The 27,828-nt window shown below is 57.1% G+C and overlaps 1 protein-coding gene across 2 annotated transcripts; it reads right to left on the bottom strand.

The window, feature by feature from the left end:
- Positions 1 to 221: 221 nt before the first annotated feature.
- On the bottom strand, positions 222 to 27,828 carry GIT1 (GIT ArfGAP 1). Of its 2 annotated transcripts, XM_051992257.1 has the most exons (20): positions 27,714 to 27,828; positions 11,321 to 11,454; positions 10,787 to 10,899; positions 10,486 to 10,591; positions 9,880 to 10,097; positions 9,667 to 9,761; positions 9,206 to 9,248; positions 6,468 to 6,516; positions 6,048 to 6,120; positions 5,215 to 5,312; positions 4,747 to 4,858; positions 4,352 to 4,485; positions 3,847 to 3,999; positions 3,533 to 3,763; positions 3,406 to 3,459; positions 3,057 to 3,143; positions 2,833 to 2,906; positions 2,454 to 2,636; positions 1,905 to 1,968; positions 222 to 1,810 (listed from the first exon to the last, which is right to left on the bottom strand). In XM_051992257.1, exons 1-20 carry the CDS (start codon positions 27,763 to 27,765, stop codon positions 1,598 to 1,600), a joined length of 2,286 nt encoding a protein of 761 aa, XP_051848217.1. In that variant the 5' UTR covers positions 27,766 to 27,828; the 3' UTR covers positions 222 to 1,597. The 2 variants fall into 2 exon arrangements, with proteins under 2 accessions (XP_051848217.1, XP_051848218.1); XM_051992258.1 differs by lacking the exons at positions 9,206 to 9,248; positions 9,667 to 9,761; positions 9,880 to 10,097; ... (2 more) ...; positions 11,321 to 11,454; positions 27,714 to 27,828 and adding an exon at positions 6,733 to 7,493.

Raw genomic sequence — 27,828 nt, 5'->3', positions numbered from 1 at the left:
TCTTCAGTGCCTTTAACAGTGGGATTCTGAGGAACAGTGGGAGTCTCGGCAGTTTGTTGTGGGAGGGGGCTAGTTTCTCCCTTAGGAGGCAGGGGGTATTTCTGCTGATGGGATGAGGTTTAGCAGGACTTAAGAGCCTGGCATTTCGGAGACTAAGACTAGCTGCGGGCTTTTGGACGGGCTTCCTGTGCCCACGCGCCACCCCAAGTAGGAGGCAGACAGAATGGTCACTTATTTATTTTTGATACAAATGTACATGACACACAGCTGACAGTCAGCCCACCCACCACCACACAGACATGGCCCAGCCCCCAGCCCCAAAGGGGGTGGAGTGTTTGGGTGAGGAAGGGGAGGAGCCGGAGAGTCCCACCCCTGCCAAGATAACATGGCATGCCTCTATCGCCCTGGCCCCACAGTGGGCCTCGGGGTGGTTAGGGGTTTGGGAAGGGACGGAGATGGCAAGAACTTAGGCCCGGCAGATGAGTTAGGGACCCTAGGGGAGCCAGCCCCAGGCTTCGGGTCCTTTGCCCTTCTGGCAAGGCAGAGTAATTCCTTCCCAGCACCCATGCTCCTCCCAAGGGAAGTGGGGCAGGGCATTCGAGTTTTAAGGCCACAGCTCCTCTTTGTAGAAAAAAGGGGAAGCTGGGAGGGAGGAGGGTGAAAAGGGGTACGGGGCTGGGGATCGTAGCTGGTACAACACAACTCGTCAAGTTGGCATGGCTCTGCCCAGGGCAGGGAAGAGGGAGGCTCCAAGGTGGTCGCGCCCGCCCCTCTGTCCTCGTTTTTTCCCTTCCTTCCCCCCAACCCCAATCCAAAAAAAAAAAAAAAATCCCAAAGGGAGCAGGCTTGCAGGACGGCACTGCCGCCCACTCACTCACACTCAGGCACACAGGGACACTCAGTTACCACAAAGTTAAAATTAAGAAAAACAATTTCCAGTGTTTGCTGCTGGGAGCCCCCGGGCAGAGCGGAGCCCACACCAGGGGCAGGGGCCGTTTGGCATTAGAGAGCAGCCGAGGGGCTGGTGGCTACGGGAAAAGGGACATCCACGGGTACTATGTACAGGGTGGGGGGATGCCCCCCGCTCAGCCCACGAGGGGACTAAACTGGCTCATGGGGGTGGGTGTGCGTGTGTGGGGAGCGGGCCCCAGCATGGAGTATCCCTTCCCCCTGATCCTTTGCTGAAGGAGCCTAGGGGAGGCGGGGAAGGAGGGGGCTGGGGGACGGAGGGAGCAGTCCTAGTGTTCTCACCCCCACCCTGGATCTCTGCTAGGGAAAGGTCTTATTTACAATGGGGAGGTGGGAGGGGGCTGGGTCCCATTGCTTGGACTCTGTCCCTGAGTCACACCTCACTTCCAGTGGGCAAAGAGTCCCTCGCCACCCCCCTCACCCCCGTCCTTCCCGGGAGGGGACTGAGAGGGTGTTGGACACCAAGGCTCACGGCTGCTCGGCAAGGACGGCAGCGCTAAGGGCACTTGAGCCGGCGGCTACTGGGATGGGGAGGAGTGAGTGTGGAAGGTGACCGGCTCCCTTGGCCCGGGAGGCCCCCAGGAGGGCAGGGCAGGGCAGGGAGGGCAGCCTGGGAGGGGGAGCTTGGTCACTGCTTCTTCTCGCGGGTGGTGATGGTCACCAGCTGCTTGGCTGCCTTGGCGATGTCGTAGGCGCACTGAATCACCTGCTGCGTGAGCAGCTGGAAGTCCACGGGGGCCCCGGGCTCGGGGGGCACCGTCTTACGGCATTCGCTCTGCAGCCTGTACGCGCTGGCGTTGAGAAGTCGGAGGGAGCTGCGCACGGGCTCCAGGGAGGGTCTCTGAGAAGGAAGGGCACGGGCTCAGGGGCTGCCGGGAGCCCCAAGCAAAGGCAGGGCGGCTCCCCTCCTGCCAAGACTCCCCAGCCCTCCCTACCTTCGGGAAGAGGGAGGCCATCTCGGTCACCGCCAAGTGGATCTTCTCGGAACAGGGCACGAAACTGGGAGGGGGGAGAGAGGAGCGTTTACCACCTAGAGGGTGTGTGTGTGTGTGTGTGTGTGTGGATAATGTAGATACGTGTGTGTTAGTGCATGTACGTGTGTATAGGTAAGTGCATCTTCATGTGCATGTGTTAGCATTGCACACGTGTGTGGGCATGTACATGTGTGCCAGCATATGTACATTGTGTTAGTGTGTGAAACGCATGGTGCCAGTGTGTGCATGTGTGGCCATGCATGGTTAGTGAGCATGCACATGCATGTGTTGTTGTATGGGACCTGAATATGCGTGTGTCTGCATATGTGTGTGAGTGTGTGTGAATGCATGCGTGTTTGTATGTGTGAGGGAGTGTGAATGCGTGTGCGTGGGAGCAGGAGCGTGTCCTGTGCACGCGCGTTTGCGTGAGATGTTCCCTCACTCCCCCCGCTTCCTCACCGACCCCACACAGGTGTGCAGAGTCCCTCCTACCTCCCCCCCAGGGGGCACCTGTCATGCTTGAACTCCTGGGCGGCGCGCAGCAGCTCCTGGATGTTCTTGGTGACCTGCTCCGTTTTCAGAATGACGTCCTCCGTGCTGGGCAGGCCGGGGTCCAGCTCTCCATCCAGGCTCTCTAACTCAGGGTGAAAGTCTTCATCCTTTCCCAGATCCAAGAAACGTTTTCCTTCCAGCCTAGAGACGGGCCCAGAGTCAGGGCTCTTCCCTCCTCAGCCCCGGACCCTGGGACCCCTCTCCCCAGGCCCGGGACCTGAGCCCGAGGCCCCCGACACGTGCAGAGGAGGAAGCCCAGGCTCACGGAGCGCTGCCAGAGGCAGGGTTGGACTCCAGGGCTCCCCCTCTGGGTGGGTGGGCTAGCAGGGGTGCTCACCCAAGCAGCGGCTCCCCACTCTGAGTGTTATCGTAGTCACTGTCAGCCCCGCTGCCATGGCGGGAGAGCTTGCTCTGGAGGGGACGGGAAAGCAGTGGTCAGAAATCGCCCCCTCCCCCTTCCCGGGCCCTCGTCCCTCCCCTCAGAGCGGGGGTGGGGGATGAGGGGTGGGGGGTGGGGCCCTTCCGAGCAGACCCGGCGGAGCCATCCCAGCGGCTCATTACCATGTGGCGGCCTCCATCCTGGGTGCAGGACAGCAGCGGGGAGGAAGGCGGGAACGGCACAGATGAGGCAGAGACCCCCTTGCGGATCTGGAACCCAGAGCAGGAGCGGCTAAGTCCCGACCTCTGATGTCTTCCCGACATCAGCACCAGCCCAGCCGTAGCTGGGGGGGCCTTGGCAACGCCCTCCTTCCACTGGACAGGCAGGGAACCGAGGGAGGCCGTGACCGGCGCGGGTGCCAGGCCCAGCCCCTCGCTTTACAAGTGAGAAAAGAGCCGTGCCCGAGGTCTCCGACTACAACCCCCCCCCGGGGGGGCCGGGGAGGGCCCCCAGACTGCGGGCACCACTTACCCGGTAGAGGCTGGCAGGGACGTGGACAGAGTACACAGAGTCGTCCTCCAGCTCCTGCGGACAGAGACGGCGTTGGTACCAGGGCCGCACCCCGACCCTCACCCGCGGGGCGACCCCGGGCACTCACGCTGCCATGGAAGGGCTGGAGCCGAGACGCGAGCTCGTCACCAGGCTGGGCCCCAAAGGGCTTGAGGGCAGAGCCCGGCTCGTACATGGAGAAGGCCTGGCGGTCCCGGCGGTGGGCGGCCACGCTGGCACCCCCGTGTCCGTGCTCTGCCCGCTCACTGGGCACAGGGGCTGCCGGGGCGGGGCCTGACTGCTGCCGGATCTGGGAGTTCTCAGACTGAAGCTTGTGGATCTGGGGACAGGAGGGCAGAGGTCACCCACGTGCCCACGCCAGCCCCAGGGCGCCCCCCACCGGCCCGGGCTCCGTTCCCTGACCTCCCTCTGCAGCCTCCGCAGCTCGTCACTCAGGCTGCTGTTGACCTTCATCAGCTGCTGCACTTTGGCCTCGGAGGTAGCCAGAGCCTTCTTGAGCTCCAGGTACTCCTGCAGAGTGACCGCCCCCTCCGACAGGTCTGAGGAGTCCATGCTCTGGGGAGGGCGGAGAGAAAGCCGTGAGCCCCGCCCAGCCCCTCCCTGGGGAGGCCAGAGTCCGGCTCGGGGGAGGGGCCCAAGGCCGATCTAGGAGCTGAGAGGGCCCCTCCCCGGGAAAGAAGCGGGGAGTTGGGGGACGCGGGCAGGGAGAGCGGCCGGCACCTGCCCCTCCCCGGGAAAGAAGCGGGGAGTTGGGGGACGCGGGCAGGGAGAGCGGCCGGCACCTGCCCCTCCCCGGGAAAGAAGCGGGGAGTTGGGGGACGCGGGCGGGGAGTTGGGGGACGCGGGCAGGGAGAGCGGCTTCCCCCTGCCAGGGCCCAGCCCCTCCCCCGCACCCTCGGGCACACACCCTGGCCCGGTTGTTGCGGGTGGCCCCCGCACTGCGCAGGGGCTCCTGGTCCGTGTCCTCGTCGGAGGCCACGCTGTCGTAGTCGTGCTGGTCGTCCACGTCGCTCTGGCTGCGCTGGGAGTAGTCGAGGTTGTCTGAGGAGGCAAGGGGAGACACATGGCGGCTGTCCGGCCGGGCCTGCCCTCCGCGGGGCGACCCCTGCCCCGGACTGGGGAGCGGCGCTGTAGTGTCAGGGAGACGCCCGGTCCGCCAGAGGGCCCACTGCCCCCTCCCCCCAAGGGCTGGCGCGGGAGAGCAGGCTGTCCCGGCCCCGCCCTTTCCCCAAAGGCCCCCCTCCCCCCCAGAGCAGACAGTGAGGCCCCGCCCCCAGCCTGGCCCCGCCCCGCCCCGCCCACCTGTCGGGCTGCTCAAGCTCTTGCCCTGCTGTCTCCGCTTGGCCTCGCTGAGGATGTCGATGATCAGGGTGGCGAACTCCCGGGCGTTGAAGCGGGCGAGCTTCTGCCTCCCCTGCCAGGAAGGGAGAGCTCGGGGTGAGTGGAGGTCACGGCGGAGCGGGCCGGGGGGCGGGGCGCAGCAGCCGCGCCTCCCAATGCCGGCGGGGGCGGGGCTCACGGAGACACACCCTGCTCCCTCGGGCCGCCCCCTCCCCTTACAGCCAAGGTGCCAGCCAAGACAGGCTGGGAGGCGGCGAGGCTGGCACGGCACCCAGCACCAATGTGCCAAGTAACGGCTTCCGTCAGGGCTGCGGGGGGCGGGGAGGGGGCGCCCGAGGGGGAGAAGCTGAAACACCCCGCGTGAGGCCCCCCCACACCCCCAGCCTCTGCCCGCCTGCCTCCCTCCCCTCCCCCGCGCGGCCCCGTCACCTGGTTCCGAGTGGCTGAGTACTCCGGGTTGACCGGGAGGAAAGGGACCGCGCTGCGCTCCGTCACCAGCGTGCTGTGGTTCTGGGTGGCCAGCCACACTGGGGGGAGGGGAGGAGGAATGGGGCCGTCAGTCACGGCCGGGGGCGGGGGCTGCGATTTTAGGGGCCTGCCTCGGAGGGGGGAGGTGGCAGGGATAGGCCCCAGAGCCAGGCAAGGCCGAAAAAGATCTGGGCGAGGGCGAGGCCGATGGGAGGGCACATGTATGTGGGTGGGTGGGGAGAGAACAGGCCCTTCCCTCCCTCCCCTCCCCCCTCGGCTCTCCCCCTTAGTATTTGGGTTGGAATAGCTGTGGCCGGGAAGGAATGAAGGAATGGGGGGTGGGGCCGGGGCCGGGGGAAGGAGCCAGGCGGGGAGGGCCAGAAGCCTGGCTGCCTGCCCGCGTCCAACTTCCCTCGCCTACCCTTGCAGCTGGCTCTCAGAGGCGGCTGCTCAGGCGGCCCGGGCGGGGGCCATCTTTCTCCCCCCCCCCCCCCAGAGGTCACCTCCAACAGCAGCTGAGGAGGGATGGACAAGTCCCCAGAAATCACAGGCCGTGGCAAGCCCGAGTCCTGACTGAGCCCCAGAAGTCTTCGCCTGTCTGACCTCCGTTTCCCCCCTGGCAACATGCTTGCCCTCCAGGTCCACCATCTGATCTGCCTTAAGGCCCGGGTTTGGGCCCCAGGATCTTTCTGAAGTGGTCGCCAAGATCCCTTTCGGCTTTCGCCCTCTGAGCCCTCCAACACTGGGCCGCCATTCCCCAGCCCAGCCCCCTCCTCCCCTCCGGGGAGACCCACCGGCATCGTTCTCTCTGCGATCGACCTCATCATAGACGTCCATGGCCAGCTCCTCAAACAGGCGGTTGCTCAGCTGTAGGCAAAGAAGGGTCCCGGCTGAGGGGGACAGGGGCCCCCACCCCAGAGAGCCTGACCCGAGGTCTGCGGTGGGCAAGGGCGGAGAAACAAACATCCTGCCTGCCAGCTGCCTCCCCTGGCGCTGCCCGTCCTGCCCTGGCATCTGCCCAGCGGGGCTCGGAGGGAGGGTGGGCAGCGGGCTAACTCAGAGATGGAGGGCGGATGAGGCAGAGACCCGCAGCCCGGAAGGTGACGGGGCAGGCGCCAGGAAGACGGGGGCCGTGGGGCCGGGGCAAAGATGGGAGCAGGGCCGGGGGGACCATGGAGGGCAGAGATGGGGAGGACCCAGGCATCCTCACTCACTGCCTGCAGTTTCTTCTTAGCCGCCTTTGCCAGCTCCGACAGGTCCAGGCTTCGAGTGGGGAAGGCGAGGAATGGATGGCGGGTGGGGGATGAGACACAAAGGACAGGCGGTTAAGGCACAGCCAGGGGCCCTCCCCCGTGCCAGGGACTTCCCCCGCATGCAGGTGTCCTGGTGCAAGTGTGAAGTCCAGGCCCCAAGGAAGGGGGAGCCCCAATACTTCCCTCCCCTCCCCCCTGCAAAACACCTGGCCCATGGGCACAATACCTCTGAGACATGCACTTTTGGCGAGATCTAAGTCCGGGGGAGGCAGCAGAGGAAAGAACAGGACAGAGGCAGTGGTTACCCGGGCGCAGGGCAGGGCTGGGGGCGCCCGCTCCTCCCACCACACACACACGCCACGTACACACACGCACACGCCACGCACACATGTGCACACAACACAATAATACGCAACACACAATGCACACGCTGCAATAACACGCACACCACAATATCACACGCCACACACATGTGCACATGATATAACACGCAATGCCACGCACACATGTGTACACACTACAATAACACATGGCACAATAAGTGTACACACTACAATAACACATGGCACACATAAGTGTACACACTACAATAACACATGGCACAATAAGTGTACCCACTACAATAACACATGGCACACATAAGTGTACACACTACAATAACACACACGCCACATACATGTGCACACACTACAATAACACACAATAACACGCACATGCCACGCACACATGTGCACATGATATAGCACGCAATGCCACGCACACATGTGTACACACTACAATAACACATGGCACACATAAGTGCACACACTACAATAACACGCCACAATAACACGCACATGCCACATACATGTGCACACACACAATAACACACACACGCCACACACATGTGCACACGCTACAATGACACGCACACGCCACGCACACATGTGCACACGCTACAATGACACGCACACGCCACGCACTCTCCCATCCCCAACACAGAGCAGAGGCAGGAGCAGGAACTAGGAGCTGGCAGAGAAAGGGGATCCGCCAAGAAGCTCACGGACGCCATCTGGGCCAAGCAGCCGGTGCCGCTCCCACCCAGGGCAGCCCCAAGGTGCTCCCGTCTGAACGGAAGAAGGAAAAGATTCGCCCCCTCACGACCCGGGCTCTGGGGAAGGTTCCTGTACCAAGGAAGCCCGGGCAACAAAGCTCTGGCTGGCCCAGGAGGCGCCTCCTCCCGTTCCTTTCGGATTGGCAGCTGAAGCCCCGACGGGAGGCAAGGCTGCCATTTTGAAAGCAGCCACAAGAGGGCAGGCGCATCCTCCCTGTGGAGGCCATAGCCAGCGGGGGCCGGCCGGGCAATCTGACCGCCGGGCTCCTGGAGGGGGGAGGGGGGAGATAAGCTTCCGGGAGCAAATGGACCGAGTGGGCCGAGACGGGGCAGTCAGACGGGCGGGCTGCGTGGTCAGCGCCCACGTGGGCTCGGAGGGGCCCCGCTACCGGGCCCCTTTGTGTTACAGGCGGGCGAGGAGGCCCGGAAACAGTCAGACTCACAGATCTGCAGCGGGAATAAATCGTAATAAAGACAATAACAGCCAGCAAGGATTGAGGGCTGGAAGGTTTGCAAAATGCTTTACAGACGTTAACTCACGGGATCTCCACAACAACCTATTTTCTAGACGAGGAAATTGAGACGAACGGAGGTTAAATGACTTGCCCAGTGTCACCCAAGTGTGGGGGGGGCCCGACACAGAGCTTCCTGCTGTAGCGCGCTGACCACCGGGGGCCAGCCGCCCTCTGCCACCTTCTAGCCCAGTGTCTGCACTGCCCCCGGGAGGAAGGGCTGAAACAGGCATTGGGCAGTCACCACGCCCCAGGGCGGGATCTGAATCCGGGCCCTCAGATCCCGGCTACACCAGGACGCCCCTTCTAGGTGACCTGGTCCCAGGTTAGGGAGAGGACGGAGATGGGGCGAGACGGGCTGGGCCTCGCACTGACCCCAGAGCCGGACCGGACGTCCTCTCAGGCTGGAGAGCGCTGTCAAGGGGCACTAGCGCTTTACATTTATTGCCTCTTGTGTCAGCCATCACTTATCCCGCGCTGTACACAGGGAGGGGAGCGAGGAGGCTCAGGGGATAGAGCAGCGGCCCTGGGGGCTGGGCAAGTCCCCTAACTTCCATCCCCTCAGTTTCTTCCCCTGTAAAGTGGAGCCGGCACCTCCTTCCCAGGGTTGTTATGAAAACTAAATGAGATAACTGTGAAGTGCTTTAGCACAGACTAAGTGCTACATAATTGTTGGCAGTTCTCATCATACCCTCTTGTTTGATCATGGCCGGGGCCCTGCGACTATTACGCCGTTTTACAGATAAGCAAATCTGCCTGCAGCAGTCACAATACTCTGGGCATACCTGGGCGCTGTAAGGACCGTCGGCGCCCAAGTCCATGAAGGGTCTGATTTTTACCATCTTGAAATATCAGAGGAGAATAAAATGGGAGCTCCAGACTGACCAAGGTCTGGGGAGCAGCTGGACAGGAGGCTAGAGCCCTCCTCCCGCTCATTTTCCCCATCTTAGACAATGAATTAAAAAAAAAAAAACTATAGATTTTAATTTATAGATCCCAGTGCACCACATCCCCTCCTCCAAGTCCTTAAGGGGCTGAGGGCCTTAGCTTCCTCCCAGAGGGCGGTCGCCTCCCTAGGTAGGGGGGACACTCACCTGTCAGCCATCTGCGGGATGATATAATGCCCATTCTTGTGATCTGAGCAAAACCAGAAATGCCAAGTCACCAGCGGGGATGGGACAGCTGGCCCTGAGCCCGCCTCCTGGACTCCCACCTCTCAGTCCTGGGCCCTAAGCTCCGGGGCTCCCAACAGGCCAAGGGGAAGGAGAAGAGGAAAGAGTTTGGAGATAATGAGAAAGGGGAGAAGGAAAGGCAGCAGCTGCTGAGGCCCGGAGGGATGAGGGAGGCTGGGAAGTTGTACCCACATACCACTCTGCCGCACTCCCCCAGCCCCCACCTTCATCCCAGCTCCTTCCAGAGCCTGGACCCTAGGCAATTTCACAAGAGCTGGTTGCTGGGCAACACTGCTCCCTAAGTGGCTCTGTTGCTATGGAGCCAGCTGCTGGGGTTGAGGACCAGGGAGGGCATCCCCCAACTTACGCCACTTTATACTCACCCGGTTTGCGTCCACACAGGTAGAAAGCTAGCCGGTCAGTCAGCTCGTATTGGCACTCGACCAGCCGTTCTGCTAGCTCCTGGTGCCCAGCCTGCCTGCAGAGGGGATATATGGAGAGCATGGCTCACGGGCAGGGCCTCTAGCACCCACCCAGAATCCTCCCTCTCCTCCAAAAGGTTCTTTCCGCAAGACCCTTTATCCCCAAACACTCACCTGGCATAGTCAATAGGAGTCCTTCCATTGATGTCGGGAGCACCTGGGTCAGCTCCATATACAACCAGCAGCTCCGCCTGCAGTGTCTGCCCAGCCTTGGCTGCCACGTGCAAGGGGGTCGTGCCCTTCTCAGGATGGAAGAAGTTGGCTTGGGCTCCCAAGGACAGCAGGCGCAAACAGGTTTCCAGATTGCCAGTCCTCACACTGGAGTGTAATTGCTGCCCAGTGGGGAGAGAAAGGATTCAGGGCAGTCCTAGAGTCCAGGACCAACTCTTAGGGCATCCCATCCCTAGGGCAGGACAACCCTGAAGGGCAATTCCATGCACCCTCAAAACAGAAAGTCCCTGGCAAGGATGAGGAGCCAGTTAAATGTCTATGTCAGGGGAGGGGAGCGCAACGAGAGCGGGTAAATGAGGTTTAGTGCAGTGGTAAATTCAGGGCAGGACCAGTCGTGGGTCCCCACGAGGGGAGACCCTCAACCCTCGTGCCTCGTGGAGTGGGAAAGAGACAAACTTGGTTTGCTGGCAACCATCTCACTGAGACTAGCGGGAACCGTTCAGGGAAGCCTCTCTTAGCAAAGAAAATCCTCAGCTAAGTCCTCCTTACTTTGCTGAGGTCCTTGGCAGTGACGCCATCATCATCCCGACACGGTAGCTTATGAACAAATGCCAGCATCTGGTACTTGGCTCTGATGAATTCTGACTTGATGGGGCTGGGGAAATAGAGAGTGGGAGGAAGAAGAGCAAATGAGGATATGTCCACCTTCCTCTGGCCCCTGTCACCCTGGCTCGGCTCCACGCCTTCCCTCCTTGGCCAGTTCCACTCCAGACCCCCTGCCCCAGCCTCTTCCCAGCCCCCTACTTGGAGGCCAGCTTTCCCCTGCCTTCCCACCAACCCTCATACTCACTGGACTTTGTCCTGAGGGTTGGCCTTTCGCCGGCCGCTCTGCACCTGAGCAGGATCCAAAAGGGAGTGCTCCCAGATGGAGTTGGCCCCATTGCTGGCAAGGGTGTGTACCATCTGGGATGGGAGAAAAAAGCAAACTTAGGATACTTCCCAGGCTGGCGCTACCCACTGTGGCACAGAATGCTGGAGAGGGCATCAATTCTCGAAGCAAGAGAACGGGGTTCAAATCTTGCCAGTGACGCTTACTTCCATGTAACCTTGGACAAGTAATTAGTCTGTGTGGACCTCAGTTTTCTCATCTGTAAAATTAAGAGCTTAGACTGGCCTCTGAAGTCTTTTTCCAGTTCTCCGCCTACAATCCTTAGAGCAGACATGCCCAAACGAAGGTCTCAGGAAATAGCTGGGGGGCCGGGGGTGTCCCTGCTCAGGCAGTATAACCCTTCAAGGACTAAGGGCACACTGACCAAGGAAGCCCATTCCAGAAGCTACTCCAGGACTTCCCCTCCCTATTTCCCTGCCTCAGAGGCACGCTTACCTGCAACAAGGTAGGAGGCCAGGGGCTGTGTCGTAAGTGTTTGACAATGGAGATGTGGCGGCCCAGGCTCCGGTGGACGCTACAACACTCATCGCAGATCAGCACGCCCCGGTTGATGGAGGCCCAACCAGGATCTGGGGTTTCCAGAAGCGGTGATGATGGAGGAAAACAAAAACCACAGAAAGGAAGAAGTCATTCCAAGAGTTCAATTCCCCTTCTCAGTCCGTCTCTTCCTTCTCCCGACATCCTGGCTCATGGCAGAGCAGGCACAAGAAGCAAGGACTCAGACGCCCAAACACCATCCTTGCAACCCCTGGATACGCCCGGATCGGGCAACTGATCAGCCATCATTTACTAAGGGCTTCTATGGAGAGAGGCAGAGAGAGTGGGAAGGACTCGGATGCCCAAACACCATCCTTGCAACCCCTGGATACTCCTGGATCGGGCAACTGATCAACCATCATTTACTAAGGGCTTCTATGGAGAGAGGCAGAGAGAGTGGGAAGGACTCGGATGCCCAAACATTGGGCAACAGCAACCCGCTGCAGACACTCCACAAGGCACTCCAAACAATGCCCATCCTTGCAACCCCTGGGTAGTCTCGGATCGGGCAACTGATCAACCATCACTGATTAAGGATCTCTATGGAGAGAGGCAGAGAGAGTGGGAAGGACTCGGATGCCCAAACACCATCCTTGCAACCCCTGGATACTCCTGGATCGGGCAACTGATCAACCATCATTTACTAAGGGCCTCTATGGAGAGAGGCGGTGGGATACGGCAGAGAGTAGGAATTCACTGCCAAGAAACCCAGCGCTGAGGCCCACTGGTGACACCGACTGGCTTCTGGGTGAGGCTTCTAATACCCCTGGCAACTCTGGGAGACCCTGAGCTACAGAGAGCGCACTGCTCTAAGTTCTGGAGACGGGGAATAAATAAAAATAAAAGAGAGGGGGGAGAGATGCACTGTTAGATATACAACAACAAAAAATGAAATTACTGCCCTCATTACATTCTACTGAAAACAACGTATAAGTCAATATAAAATATTTACAATGCAAATGGAATTATGGGAGTAGGGGGAGGCACAAGTGACTGGGAAGAAAAATCAAGAAAAATCCTTCTGGAAGAGGGGCAGTTTTTCAGCTCTCCTTGGGACCCCAAGGCCTCTCATAGCCTGACAACAGGGCTAACCATTAACCCTCCTTCTAGGCCCAGCTTCCCCTGCTTCTCTCCAGTGGAATGCCAATTCTCTCTAATTCTTCCCAGGAATGACTGAAGGGAATGAATGTGGGCAGGATGGGCATTCAGGCAAATCCTTTCACCCCTGACATCCCTGCTACCTGCAGTGCCTGGCACAGAGTAGGTACTTACTAAATGCTTACTGATGAATGGCATTAATCTCAGAAGAGATTGGGGGCCCCTCTTCCCAGTGGTCCTATAATGCCAATTCTTCCAGCTAACCTCGAAGATATCCCCTTATTTTTAGCTCTGTGCCCAGCCTGTAACAGTGGCAGCCCCCCTCCCCCTTTTTTAAAACTGATCGCTAGCATGAGGTAAAAGGCAGACTCCTGGGTGGGAAGCCAGGAATGCTGGGTTTCTAGCTTGGGTCCAGCCACAGGGGCCCTGAGGAAGCCCCTCCCCCATGGTTTCCTTCTCACTAATAAAGAGGGGGGTTGTGCAGGCTGATCTTTAAGGCCCCTCCCTCCCAGCTCTGGCATCCTAGAAGAGAAGCCCCCACTCCCCTCTCTTACTAGTTCCCACAGGGCCTCCAGGGCCTTTCCTGAACTTCCCTTCTTTCAGCCTAAGTGAAATGATTAATTAATGCCAATGAACGTTCTCCCAAGGAAGGCCAGAGTCCATCCACTTATCGAGTCTACTCAACATCCCCCTTTCCTCTTCTCAGTGGCCTCTGGGGGCTTCTTCCTCTGAGAAGAGAGGCAGGCGGCGGCAGCCAGCAATCTTGCTACCCAAGGGTCTCCTTCCTGTCCCTCCCGCGCCAGAGCCCAATGGGTGAGTAGAGTCTCCCCCAAAGGCCCCCCAGCACCCCATCCTGCCCCCACACCACGAGCAACGCCCCAGGATGGAGCTTGCCATTTTGGTGGGGCACACCTTCCATTTTCCCCAATGTTTTATTAATGTCTTTTGTTTTGATATCAGTCATTTCCGGACATTCTCTCTCCCCACCCTCACCTTCAGCGAGCCTTCCCCAGCAAAAAAGAAAAACAAGGAAGCACACTCAACATAGCAACGGGCAACGCACAACGGCGTTCTCTACCCAGAGCTCCCCGTGTCTCCAAGGAAAGGAGAGGGGTCCCTTTCCGGGGAACGGAGCTGGGAAATGAAGGGCCTTGCTATTTCTGGGGAACATTCTGACTGACCCAGAGACAGCAACAGCAACGGTTGCAGACCCTCCACAGGCACCCGACCCTCCCCTGGTAGCGGCCGGTGCACCTTAACCAAGGTGCCTGCTCTAGGCTGGGGGCCGGGGAAGCAGGGAGGACTTCTGCCCAGGAGAGTGGGTGGGACGGAGCAAGAGGCCCGAACTGGCAGATGGGCCACACTCAGATCTCACACTCCTCCCTTTCTCTCGGGAACAGGCGAGAAGCTGTCGCCTCACCTCCAGCTCATCCCTCTGCTCAGTCAAGTTCCTTTCCCCCACCAGGGCTTGTCCTCCCCTACCCCCCGCTTACTCCCACCTCTCGGGGCACGCTCCGAGTCTCTACGGCATTTGGAGATTGAGGAAGAACTGGCCCAAGGGGAAAAGGAATGGAGTCACGGGACCTGGGTTCGAATGTGACCTTCCTGAATCTTTGGAATTTAGGTTAGGTAAAGGTAAAGGCCTTTGAGCCTTACCTACTGTCTGACTTAGGACAAGTCCCACTGCCAGCTCATGCCTCAGTTTCCTCAGCTGTCAAATGAAGAAGTTGGACTAGCCTGCCTCACAACTCAGAGGGTCACACAGCCTGGGCACTGAGTCTGGTCTCACCCAGGGCAAAAACCATCCAATGCCTTAGGTTCCTAAGGTGAGATCCCACTGGGCTGGGAAGTAGGTGGGTCAAAGGCATCTACTGCCGCACCCCTTGTCCTGGAGCCAGCCCCTCCGGTCAGAGAACAGTCCCTAAGGCCAGCAAGCAGCAGAAGGCTGGGCTCGAAGCTTAGAGGAACTGGGTTCAAATCTCTTCTCAGAAGCTAAGCTGCCTGGCCCTTGGCAAGTCATTCCCCTGGGAGCCTCTATTTCTTTGCTCCTTTGCCTCTGAGGTCCCTGCATTCTGTGTTTCTTTTCTTTTCTTTTTTTAATTTTTAAATATTTTCTTTTATTTTATTTAATAATAACTTTATATTGACAGAGTCCATGCCAGGGTAATTTTTTTTACAGCATTATCCCTTGCACTTGCTTCTGTTCTGATTTTTCCCCTCCCTTCCTCCACCCCCTCCCCTAGATGGCAAGCAGTCCTTTACATGTTGGATATATTGCAGTATATCCTGGATACAATATATGTTTGCAGAACCGAGCAGTTCTCTTGTTGCACAGGGAGAATTGGATTCAGAAGGTAGAAATAACCCGGGAAGAAAAACAAAAATGCAGATAGTTCACATTCGTTTCCCAGTGTTCTTTCTTTGGGTGTAGCTGTTTCTGTCCATCATTTATCAATTGAAACTCAGGTCTCTTTGTCAAAGAAATCCACTTCCATCAAAATATGTCCTCATACAACATCGTTGTCGAAGTGTATAATGATCTCCTGGTTCTGCTCATTTCACTTAGCATCAGATCATGTAAGTCTCGCCAGTCCTCTCTGTATTCATCCTGCTGGTCATTCCTTACAGAACAATAATATTCCATAACATTCATATACCACAATTTACCCAGCCATTCTCCAATTGATGGGCATCCATTCATTTTCCAGTTTCTAGCCACTACAAACAGGGCTGCTACAAACATTTTGGCACATACAGGTCCCTTTCCCTTCTTTAGTATTTCTTTGGGATATAAGCCCAATAGAAACACTGCTGGATCAAAGGGTATGCACAATTTGATAACTTTTTGGGCATAATTCCAGATTGCTCTCCAGAATGGTTGGATTCGTTCACAACTCCACCAACAATGCATTAGTGTCCCCATTTTCCCGCATCCCCTCCAACATTCATCATTATTTTTTCCTGTCATCTTAGCCAATCTGACAGGTGTGTAGTGGTATCTCAGAGTTGTCTTAATTTGCATTTCTCTGATCAATAATGATTTGGAACACTCTTTCATATGAGTGGTAATAGTTTCAATTTCATCCTCTGAAAATTGTCTGTTCATATCCTTTGACCATTTATCAATTGGAGAATGGCTTGATTTCTTATAAATTAGAGTCAGTTCTCTATATATTTTGGAAATGAGGCCTTTATCAGAACCTTTAACTGTGAAGATGTTTTCCCAGTTTGTTGCTTCCCTTCTAATCTTGTTTGCATTCATTCTGTTTGTACAAAGGCTTTTTAATTTGATATAATCAAAATTTTCTATTTTGTGATCAGTAATGGTCTCTAGTTCATCTTTGGTCACAAATTTCTTTCTCCTCCTCTGTGTTTCTTTTCCATCTGACCTCCTACCCATACTCCCACACCCCAGAGAGTTCAAGGGTCTCCACTGGAGAAGGAAGAACATAAGGAGCCAATGGCAGCTTACTGAATGAGTCATGTTGTACACAGCAGTGCCAGGCTCTGTGCTCAGATCTGGGGGCATAACTGACTAACAAGCACCTATTACAGACTTACTGTGTGCCAGACACTGTGCTCAGATCTGGGGGAATGACCAACCAACAAACATCTCCTAGAGACCTACTGTGTGCCAGGCACTGTGCTCAGATCTGGGGGTATAACTGACCAACCAACACCTATTAGAGACCTACTGTGTGCCAGGCACTGTGCTCAGACCTGGGGGAATGACCAACCAACAACACCTTTTAGAGACCTACTGTGTGCCAGACACTGTGCTCAGACCTGGGGAAATGACCAACCAACAAGCACCTGTTAGAGACCTACTGTGTGCCAGCCGCTGTGCTCAGACCTGGGGGAATGACCAACCAACAAACATCTCCTAGAGACCTACTAAGTGTCAGTCACCATGTTGGGTGTGGGGAATATAAAGCCCCAAGACGCGGTCCCTGCCCTCAGGAAGTTCTTCTCAGGGAAGCCCCGTCCAACACCTCAGCTTTCCAACCCAGCTTCTGGGTGTCTCTGCCATCCATGCTGCTGCCCCTCGTGTGGGGGTTCTGGGTCTGCTCCCTTTATTGCCCCCCTGGGCTCCCCCGGGCCCGGGCCCCTGCTCAGAGGTGTGGTTCGGCGTGAGAAAGGAGGAGATTCTGGTCTGGGCCGAGAGCGGGAGCCGTGTCGGCCAGAGAAGGCTGGGATCGGGCCCCTTCTCTGATCCGGCCCTCGCGATGCGCTTGTGGGAAAAGCACCCATCAGCAGCCAGGGCAGTTCTCACCCCAGAAGTAAGAAGCCCTTAAGCTTAGCCTTTCATCTGCCTTCAGCCAAGACCCCGCTTCCGTCGGGACTGAGGGTACCCCCCGGTTCCCTGCCCAGAGTCCCCCTCCCGGGCCCGAGGGAGTGGGGGCAGGGACAGCTGCAGCGAGCACAAGCTGAGAAAAGGTCACGGGGAGAAAGCCACCATTGTGTGCCTGCCCAGAGGAGAGGCAGGGCCTCTGTTGTCCCCTGCCTCCCTCCTGCTCAGGGTCACCCAGCTCTGCCGCCCCTCCCCCCGGCCGCCAGCCAATGCCCCCCCTGCGCAGATAGCCCGCAGGGGAGGCCGCATCCTGTGCCTTCTTCCTCTGACTCACCCAGCTCGGAGGGGCCTCCGTGGGCCAAGGAGCCAGAACCAGGGACGGAGGGTGCCGGCAGGAGGCAGCGGGTCGGGGTGGGGGGAGGGCAGGAGGGGGCGGGAGGACCCGAGTTCTGGACCAGAATTCCCTATCCGACCAACACGGCTGGGAAACAACAGGGGACACGTGGGTGCAGAGCAACAACTCCCACCCCACACCGAGATAGTCAAAAAGGAAGCAGGATCAGGACATAAAGGGCGACGCCATACACAAGATGGGGGAGCGAGGAACAGGCCCCCGCTCAGATCTGTGAGGAGGGGGATTCACGACCTAGCAAGAGACAGAACGTTACGAAAGGTGAAGTCATTTTGACTATATTAAATTTTTTAAAAAGTGTACAAGCAAAACCGCTGCCACCAAGATGAGAAAGAAGGCAAAAATCCGGGAAACCACGCTGATAGCGAATATCTCTGATAAAAGCCTCACTTCTCAAATACACACAGAACTGAGTCAAATTTGTAAGATACAAGAAACTGGCCAGCGCCAGGAGTGGTTTTCAGATGGAGAAATCAAAGCTGTCTCCAGGATAGGAAGAAATGCTCTAAATCACTTTTTCCCCTGAGGCAATCGGGGGTTCAGGGACTTGCTCAGGGTCACACAGCCAGGAAGTGATAAGTGTCTGAGGCTACATTTGAACCCAGGTCCTCCTGACTTCAGGGCTGCTGCTCTCTCCACTGTGCCCCCCTAAATCACGCTTGATTAGAGAAATGCAAATTAATATATTCTGAGATAAGGCCCCAAACCGATCAGATGGGCGAATATGACAAAAAAGGAAAATGATCCATGCGGGGGAGAAGTGGGGAAACTGGGGCACTGATGCACTGCTGGTGGAACCGTGAAGCGAGCCAACCATTCTGGAGAGCATTTTGGAGCTGTGTCCAAAGGGCAATAAAAGATTATGCCCTTTGACCCTAGGTCTGTATCCCAAAAGATCTTAAAAAAAAGGAAAAGGCCCCACAAGGGCAAACGTATTGGGAGGAGCCCTTTTTTGAATATAGGAAATCTAGAGGATGCTCATCAGCTGGGTGCTGACCGGACAAGCTGAATGTAATGGAAGAATATTGTGCAATAAGAAATGCAGGCAGATTCCAATACAATCTGGAAAGACTTGTACACACGGATGCAAAGTGAATGGAGCAGAACCAGAAAAACATGGTGCACGGTATCAGGAACACGTTGTGATGAACAACTATGAATGACTCTTCCTGGCAACACAACAATCCAAGACAAGTACGAAGGACTCGAAAAAGAAAACAGTAGCCATATCCAGATAGAGAACTGACGGACTCTGAAGGCAGTCGGAAGCATATTTTTTCATTTACTTGATTTTTTTCTGTTTTTTTTTTTTTTTTTTTTTTGCTTTTGATTTGTTTCTTTTTTCACAACTGTGACTAATATGGAAATATTTTTACATGATAGCACATGTATAGCCTAAATCAAATTGCCTCCTGTTTCCGAAAAGGGGAGGGGAGGGACAGAGGGAGAAAAATTTGGAACTCCTAATTTTGTAAAAATGAATGCTAAAAATTGGATGGATATGTGACTGTTAGAAAAAAAAAAAAAAGAACCTGTGTCCAAATCTTAGTTCAGACACTTAGTGGCCACGTGACATGGCCATCCCTAATCTTTCCCATTGAAAACTGCTGGGCGGGCACCCATCTGGAGAGGACCTCTCCAGGAAAGTGATTTCATCTGTGAAAAATGGGGCTCATCAGATGAGCGGCTCATGTGCCGATTCTAAATCTATAGGACTAAACCACTAAACCCACTGCACAAAGGAAGGAGCCAGGGAAAGCCAAGGACTGAAGAAGGGCACTTCCACTACAATAACTGGGCTGGGGGAGTCTCAAAGCACTTTCCAGATAGGCTCTGTACCGAGGCTTCCACGTTCTCTTCCTCCGCTCCCCTTCTCTTCCCTCTGCCTCTTCTCTCTTCCTTCTCCCTCTCCATTTTTTCTCCCTCCCCTCTTCCTCTCTCTCCCTCCCCTCTCTCATAATGCTCCCTTACTCAGATTTGGGACAGCAAATGCCTCGTCCTGTTAGTAACCTGGCTGTCAAGGGGAACACCTGAACAAGTGACACAACTGACCTAGAACTGGGGCACTCTTTGCCCAAGGCAGCAGAAGGGAGCCAGGTTAGAGCCAAAGAAGAAGAGCCAGAGCTAGGGGCTCATGGCTCTGGAGCGGGAAGGGCCCACCTCCAGATGGGGAAACTGAGGCAGGGGGGAACAGGTGACATCCAAAGCCCCATGATAATAAGCCTCGGGTTTGAATCCACCTTCTCCCACTTCTGAGCCAGCAGTGCTCCTTTGATCATACTTCAGCCATATACTGGAAACAATAGAACAGAGAACTTCCTTTTGGAGCTGGGTAAGGCTTTTCCCACTCCCAACCCCTTAAAAAAAACCTTTATAATAGTTTTTTATTTTTCCAAAGACAGTTTTCAGCATCCCCCTCCCTTGCCAAGCCTTGCGTTCCAAATTTTTCTCCCTCCCTCCCTGCTCCCCCCTCCGACGGACAGCAAGCAATCCAGTGCAGGTTAAGCGTGCGACTCTCCTGACAGATTTCCGTCTCCATCAGCTGCTCACAAGCCCTTCTTGCCCGAGAAATGTTTACAAGGCGCCGGACTACAGGTACGTTCCCCGGCACTAAAGCCTGAGTTCCCGACCACAACATCCGGTTGAGAAACTCTTTTTTCCAGGGTGGGGAGGCGCAAAGACTTTTCAGTTAGGGGTCAAAGGACTCAGGTTCTCATTCGCCACTTAATTGTCAAGGAGGCAGGGCGCACCGGACCCTCTGGGACTGTTTTAGGGTGGACAGGAGGAGGGGGTGGGTCAGGAGTCTCATTAAAGGTCCCAGCGGGTCCCCCCCCATTCTGCCTGGGCCAGGAGAAAAAGATCTGTTTAAATCTGGCCTCGGGGGAAGCTGGGAAAGTGCCTGAGCCTCTGCCCGGAGCATTAAGCTCCCGGGTGGGTTAAGAGAATCAAATGAGACAGCCGCGGTAGAGTGTTGAGCACTGTGTCTGGCACACAGTGAGCGCTTAATAAATGCTTGTTTTTTTCTTCCTTCCTCTGGGCCAGGGTTCCATCCAGGGATGTGTCCCAGGGAAGCAACAACTGAAATGTGTGATCTCAGCGGGGGGAGGGGGAGAGGGAGCAGGTCCTACCCCCCAACAGGCTGGACTGGGTGTGGTCAGTGGTTGAGCCCCGCTCGGGCCCAGCTGGGTCAGGGGCCAGCCGCCAGCCCACTCTCAGGAAACTGAACATGACTCAGTCCGAGTTCCTCCCTGGAGGGCGGGAAAACCAGGGTCTCGGCTCAGGGTCACTCCCTAGATCCCCCTGGAGCTGGGGCAGCACCGGCGGGGAGCCAGCGGCCAACCAGCCCATTTTACAGATGAGGAAACTGAGGTTTCCTTAAGGTCACACAGATAGTGAAGATCAGCGGTAATGGAGCCGATTTCTCCCCACTCACACTAGTGAGGTCCGAGGGACGCTACCCATCCTGGGAATGGCTGGGAAGCCTGTCCAGCTCCCTCTGCCACCCCTCAGATGGTCTGCTTGCGGCACTCGACCTTCCCCAGCTAGGACTTGGGACAGTGACTCCCCTCCCCCACGGACATTCTCTCCCTCTGTCTGTCTGTCCCTCTGTCTCTCACTTTCACTCACACACACAGGAAAGTGGCACCGAACACCAGCACTGGCACTCGATGGAGCCCGATGTCCTGGCAGCAGCTGGGGCTGCGAAGGGCGAGTTTGGTTTCCAGGTAACCCACGGGGCCTCAGTGCCAATAGGTGGCAGCCCTTCCCTTCCCCTTCCCAGCACTCCCAGCACTTGGCAATGCAGCCCTGGGAAGGGCAGAACTGGCGGGCGTCTCTGCCAGCCCATCTGGGCTCTCTGACCGTGGCACGGAGCCACGACGGCCTCCTCCTCGGGCCCTGCCCCCCAACAGCAGAGGGCAGCAACGTGGGAGCTGGGAGGTGGAAACGCAGACCCCTCCTCACACCCCAGCATAGGAAAAGGGATCCAGGGAGGACCGGGTCCTGCCTGACCACAGCCTCCACCCAGCTTCTTCAAGCCAGTTACAGAGGGCAGGGCAGAAAGGGAGAGGGCCCCTCCCGAGCCGGAGAACCCCGGCCCCCCATCTCCCTTCTGCCCCATGTTACCGCTAGGAGACTGACGGCAGGAAGGGTGGCGGACCGGCACAGACGGTGCCCTGGAGGCCCGGGGGCCCACCCGAGGTCTGGGGCCCCCCAGGGTCCGGAGGCCCCACGGGGCTGGGGGGGAGGGATGTGAAACAATAAATCCTGGCCACAACCACAGGCTGGTGGGGGAAGGGGACTGAAGAGGGGACATGAGCCTCAGGACCAAACAATGGATGCCAGAGGAAGTCCTAGTTTGAGTTCATTGTTTGACAGGTCAGTTCTTTCCGAGCCGCAGAAACCAATCTCCTCTCCCCCCCACCCCCCCTCTGTCTCTGTCTCTCTCTCTCTCTCTGTGTCTCTCTCTCTCTGTCTGTCTCTGTCTCTCTGTCTCTCTCTCTCTGTCTGTCTCTGTCTCTCTGTCTCTCTGTGTGTGTCTCTCTCTCTCTCTGTCTCTGTCTCTCTTTCTGTCTCTGTCTCTCTCTCTGTCTCTGTCTCTCTCTCACACACACACACCCAGAGCCCCCCTAGCTCTGTCACCCAGCCCCCTCTCTCATCTCATCCTTATCCCTAAAGAAAATGTCCTGAGCCTGAGCCCCCGGCCCAGGAAACATTCAAGAGGGTTTCTCTCAAGTGAGGGGAGGTGTCCCACGTCGCAGGCAGAACGCCCGTGTACGAGCACACACACGCATGTATGCAGCCAGGTACGCAGCTAGACATGGCAGGCCATGGGGGAGGGGAGGGACAGGAAGGGAAGCAGAGTTCAGGGAAATCTGGGAGACAACGGTCCCGTTCCCCACCCCCTCCCCCATCCCTTCCCTCACCTGAGTTACTAGAGGGGGAAGGGGAGCTGGGATTTTTAAATCAGGGCTGGGTTCCGGCTCCCGAGAGCAGGGAAAAGGAAAGAGGGGTGGAAACCGGATAACGAGGAGGGCAGGGTCACTTACTGGGGTGTATTTATTAACCACATCCCCTCGGAAAACAGAGACCAGGGGATGTGGCAGGAGTTCCTGTTCCGGGAGCTGAAGTCCAAACCTCAGTTTCCCTTTCCTGAGCAATGAGAACAGGAAAGAAGGAGTCGCAAGAATGTGAAACAGCATGAGCGGCCGCTGGCGCTTTCCCTGTGGCAGAAGCCGGGCAGAGCTTGTTTCCCTACCGGGTCCCCATGGGCCCTGCTCCGGCTCTGAAGCTTGCGGGGGCATCAGTGTCCGATGGGCTTGGGTTCTGTGCCCGAGGCAGGGACAGGGAGCCAGAGAAGCAGATGGTCACAGAAGGACATGGGGGTGAACAGCAGGGGCCGAGGTGGGGGTGGGGGCTGGCCAGAGCCAGACATGTGGTCCATCCCAGCTTGCTAAAGCATGTGACCAGGGAATGGCAGCAGTCTGGGCCGTAGTGGCTCCAAAGAGCCGGCCGGCGCTACCCTCGGCATCGAGAAAGAAAGGAAAAGAGAAGGAAGGCAAATTTTGCCTCCGGGCTGTCCCCTGCCCATCTCCGGCCACCCAAGGGTGGACACGGGCACAGATGGCTCCCGCAGAGGCGGTTCGGGCAGTTACGCCACGTCCAGCTGCACAGCCTGGCATCGGTGCCCGCTGCCTCCGCTCTCCGGGGCCCTCCCCGGGAAGATGGGACAAAGGCTGTCCCCTCCCTCAACGGCTTCCACCCCCTAGTCTCCTCTCGCGCCATCCAGCATATCATTCTAATGGCCGCCCTGAAACCGGCCCCTTTGACCAAGACTGCGGGCTCCCTCTCTGGGGGGAGGGGAAAGAAAAGGGGCAGAAAGAGGGAGTCTCTGCCCTCGGTAATCAGAGCAGGTAAGGGGGGGAGACCCCGGGGGAGGGATGCGGGCCCAGGAGGCAGCGCTCTGCCCAGTGAGCAGTGACGGCAGAGCTGAAACATGCAGTCCCTCATTTAATGCAGGGGAAACTGAGGCTCCCTGAGAGTAAGTGACTATGGAGCTCATTCAACGCTAGACTCCAGACTCCAGATAATAAAAAGGCAACCCCAGGGCAAGCTTTTTGTAAACCTGGAAGCGCTCCTTCCATGTTGTCACTGTGAATCGTTGTATGTAAGAGCAAATAACTTCTATTTGTACTGAGCTTCAGTTCCTGAAACTCTCTATGCTTTCTCTCCCTTGAATCTTATGACCCTCACTCTGAGGTTGGGAGTACAGGGATTTTAATGTCCATTTTACAGACAAGGAAACTGAGGCACCAAAGGCAAGGTCACAGGTAGGTGAAAGAATATGGAACCTGGGCCCAGATCCTGGGACTTTTCCCCATCACATCTTGCTCGCTTTAGAAACTGTTTCCTCCTTCCCCATGAGCTACACGAGGGCCTCTCACCCGTCAGGACCAACCTAGAACTGCCAAGGCGTGGGCCCGTTGGACCCAACTCAGCCCTGGGGCCGGGGAGGGAGGCGTGAGCGAGGGCACACGCCCGGGACCTCACGCGGTACCACAGGCTGTATCCCGTCCTGTCAGCGCCATCAAAGCAACCACCGGTGCCCCCCAACGCTGAAGCGCAGGGACTTAATTATACCCCGTCTGAGGAAACAGGACGCGGTGGGAGGCGGGAAAACGGAGGCACTAACAATCAGACACAATCGCCACTCGTAGGCTAGATCATCTAGTCCCCCGTCTCCCTCCCCCCCCCCCCCCGCCCCTTCACTGTAGAGAGGAAGAAACTGAGACCCAGAGGGTCACAAAGAGAATGAATAAGAACGGCTATGTGAACCTAAACACTACTGCCGAGCCTGGAGTCAGGAAGACCTGAGACACTCCCTAGCTGTGTCATTTAACCTGTCTGCCTCAGTTTCCTCACCTGTAAAATGAAGATAATAACAGCATCTCCCTCCCCGAGCTGGGATGCTCTAATGAGTTAGTAATTGTAAAGAACTTTAGCACAGTACACAGTAGGTGCTTAATAAATGTTGGCAATCATTATCATCACTACCACCAACTATCCTCCAAGTCTACATTTTTCCACTTTCTAGGAGTCTCCAAACACTAAACTAAGAAAAGTAAAATGGGAGACCCAAGACACGAACTAAACATTCAGGACCCCAATGGGCGACCGCAGAGCTGAGAAAGGAGAATAAATCAAGCGTACCACCTGAGCGACCTTGAGCCCCGAGTCTCTGTGGGCCTCAGTTTGCTCATCTGTAAAATGAGGGGAGTAGATTGGAAGCCCTCCGAGGTCCCTTCTAGCTCTAGACAGCTTTGATTCTGGGATAAGACAATAGCCAGAACCTGGTTCTGTTGGTTCTGTTTATCGTCTCATCACAGAACCCAAGAATTGGGGAGCTAGAAGGAGGCGGCGAGATCAGAGGACTGAAAGTTAGAATGGAGAGCGAAGAGAGTGTCCCCTACCCGGCAGTGCCTTCTGTAAAGTGACCGACTCACCCAGCTGGACACCGAGCAGGAGTGGAGCCTCCCGACGCCGAGTCCCCCAGTCCAACCCGAGATCGGCCATATTGGGCACCCACGGCAGAGACGGAGCCGGTGCCCCGCTGGGGCTCCAGCAACGAGACTCACTTTGCCTAGAACAACTCAGGAAGCTCCTTTTCCTTGGGTGTCCGGGACCTGATGTAACTACTGACGAGGTTCTTCCCAGCCCCGTCCTGGCCCTTCAGAGTGGGATGTTAATCACAACCGACGAGAGCTCGAAAGTTTGCAAAGCTTTCCAGACATCATCATTCCGCACCATTGCCAACTTGCAAGGCTCTGCACAGACTGTTCCCCATCCTGAAGTGCACTTTCTCCTCACCTCTAGACATCCTTAATTTCCTTCACTTCCTCCAAAGCCCAGTTAAAACGGCATGCTATGCTTTCTATGGAGGAAAAGAAATTCCTCTGTGGCTAGGGAGTCCTTTCTGAAATTGCTCTGCAAATACTTAAATCATTTCCTTATGGAACCTACGCTCCTCGAGGGCAAGAACTTTTCAGATTTTTTTTTGGTCTTTATACTCCCAGCCCCTTAATCACAGAGCAGGTGATTGATTAATGCTTGGTGATGACCTCACTTGAAACCAGCAGCCCAGTAAAGTGGGGACTACAGGCATTAACAGCGCAGGTTAATAGAGAAGGAAACCCAAGTTCTGAGAGTTTGAAATGACCAAGGTTAGAGGTAGCGAGTGTCTAAGCCAGAATTTAAACCTTTTCCCGGACTCTAAACCCAACTCTGATTAATCTGCCAGACTGCCCTCCAGAAGAGCCCGGAGCAGGGCAGGAGAGGGGGCCCTGAGGGCATAGTCCCATGCCAACTTGGGGATATCTCACCCACCAAAAAGAGACCAACCTCTGACACGAATGGGATCAGCAGAGGGTCCCACAGCTGGGCAACCACAGAGATACCATCCCGATGAGAGCGATTTCTCTGTCCTTCAGTAGATATCACAGGATGCTAGAAAGCCTGCCTTGATGCCCCTCAACCCTTTCTCAAAATGGTCACTGGAGGTGACAGAGAAACACCGGAGACTCTGTGTGAAGAGGGGACAAGCTCCCCCATCCTTTCTGCCAGCCCAGAGAGGACAGACTGGGGCACCAGCTGCCCATGCCTTCTGAGGTTTTCTGGACACTTCCCAGAGGGATCTGAAATCCTAAGTGGGAACTGGGGGAGGGGGTAGCACAAGGCTACCTCTCTCCCAAATGGAAGCAGCCAGGGAGCGACCCTGGAGAAACCATAAGGGCCCTTGTGGCCATTTAGTCCAATTTCCCCCAACTTTACAGATAAAGGAACTGAGGCCCAAGGAGATTGCCTCTGACCATCAGGTCCCCTCCATCCCTTATTCCCGCAGGCCCCTTTTGAACTCCGCCCCCTTCTACACCAGAAGGAAACAGCATCCCAGGTCTCTGGCCCCTCATTTCCTTCTTGGGGCCAAAGCAGGTAGCGGTAAAGAGCTCCACATGGAATGGACCCCATAGTCAGAGGAGAAGGAGAAGTACCCATCAGTACAGTAGCCAATGCAGAGCAGGGAGGCATCGGGCCCTGGGATCCTAGGTATTCCTGGCAGAGATCTCAAGCTGCACTTTACAGAGAAGGAAACTGAATTCTGGAGTTTCCCAAATCCCACAGGTTTGGGATTTGAACTCAGGTTTTTGAATCCAGGTGGGATTTGAGTCCAGTGTCCTACATTGTAGCGTGCTTCCTCTACTTGCTTGCCCTGTATTTATCCACAGAGGTCCCAATGGCCCATGGCCGAGGGTCTGTCCTGTGCTCTTTACCTGGCATCTGACACTGGGATTTCCCTTTCCTGACAAATTGGGGCGAAGGAGAACCACATCTCAAGCCCCAGGCCCTGGCTGCCCCAGCCCTGCCCTCCTCCCCCACCCAGCAGGCTTTGTTTATGGGGTTGAGGAAGTGTCCCAGGCTTCCATTTGGTCTGCCAGAGTAGGTGTGAGAGCCCCTAACACCTTGAGAGGCCCAGGATTCAGTCAGCACCTTCTGAAAAGTTAGCTGGGATCCAGACCCTGCCCCCAGCCCTCCTGTAGCTCCAGCCTCCGGAGAACAGGCCTGGGACAGGCCGGACCGCCTAGACAAGCATCTCGGGCTAACTTTTGCCTTCTGGGCACCTTTGGGGAAAAATATCCAGGCCAGCCCAGGGCGAACTGGGCGTGTGCATCCCCGAGCAAGGTGAGGGCAGGAGTCACCTGCCCATCCCCTTTGCCCACAGATGCCCTCTGCAGCTACACAGCAATCGGGGAACGTGTGAGCAGCAGGTGTAAGACAGAAGGAGGCAGCCGAGACTCCATGACACAAACTAAGAACACACACTTCCACCCCCCTGAGGAAAAATCCTTCTCGCTTCCCCCACAGCCCTTCTGCCGCCTATGAGCTGGAGAGGGGGGGAATGCAGGGGAACTGGCTCCCCCCATTTGTACGCTGTCTGGGGGGGCCGGGGGAAGGAGGGGTTAGCAAAGCTGCTCACAGGGGCTGGTTCCCCCAGACTGCCGAAGGAAGAAGGCGCCGGGAAACGTCCTTCCCGAAGCACGGACCCCGGTGGCCTGCGGGGGTGGGGGTGGGGGCGCGCAGAGGTGGAGGTGCTAGGGGCCGGGATGACCCATGACTGAAGCGGGCACGAACGGCAGCCCCGCCGCCGCACGCTGCGCCCGGGCTGCGGGTTCCCCCCTCCCCTCGGAGCTCGGGCCCCCGTGCACCCCCTTGCCCCTCCCAAGGACACCTGGCTCTGCAGTGGCTGCCGAGGCCGCAGCCCCCAGCCTCCCGCCCGCCCGCCCGCCGAGAGGTGGGGATTGGAGGGGGGGTCCGCCGCCTGGACTGGGGGGGTTCGGCGCATCCCGGCTCCCGGTCCCGTCCCGCCCCCGGCCTTCGGGGCGCTGCCGTCTCGGCCTCCTCCCCCAGGCCCCGGTGCCCGCCCCCGGCCCGGGCCTTACCCGGGGCGCTGCAGTCCGCACACACCTCGGCCCGCGGCCCCTTCCGGGACATCCTCAGCGGCGAGGCGGCCGCAGCCCTCTGGGCCAGCGTGGGGGGCGCGCGGGGCTGTGGGGG

The sequence above is a fragment of the Antechinus flavipes genome, chromosome 4 (genome assembly GCF_016432865.1).
Source record: "Antechinus flavipes isolate AdamAnt ecotype Samford, QLD, Australia chromosome 4, AdamAnt_v2, whole genome shotgun sequence".
Taxonomy (NCBI): domain Eukaryota; kingdom Metazoa; phylum Chordata; class Mammalia; order Dasyuromorphia; family Dasyuridae; genus Antechinus; species Antechinus flavipes.
This window is presented reverse-complemented; position numbering and strand designations above follow the sequence as displayed.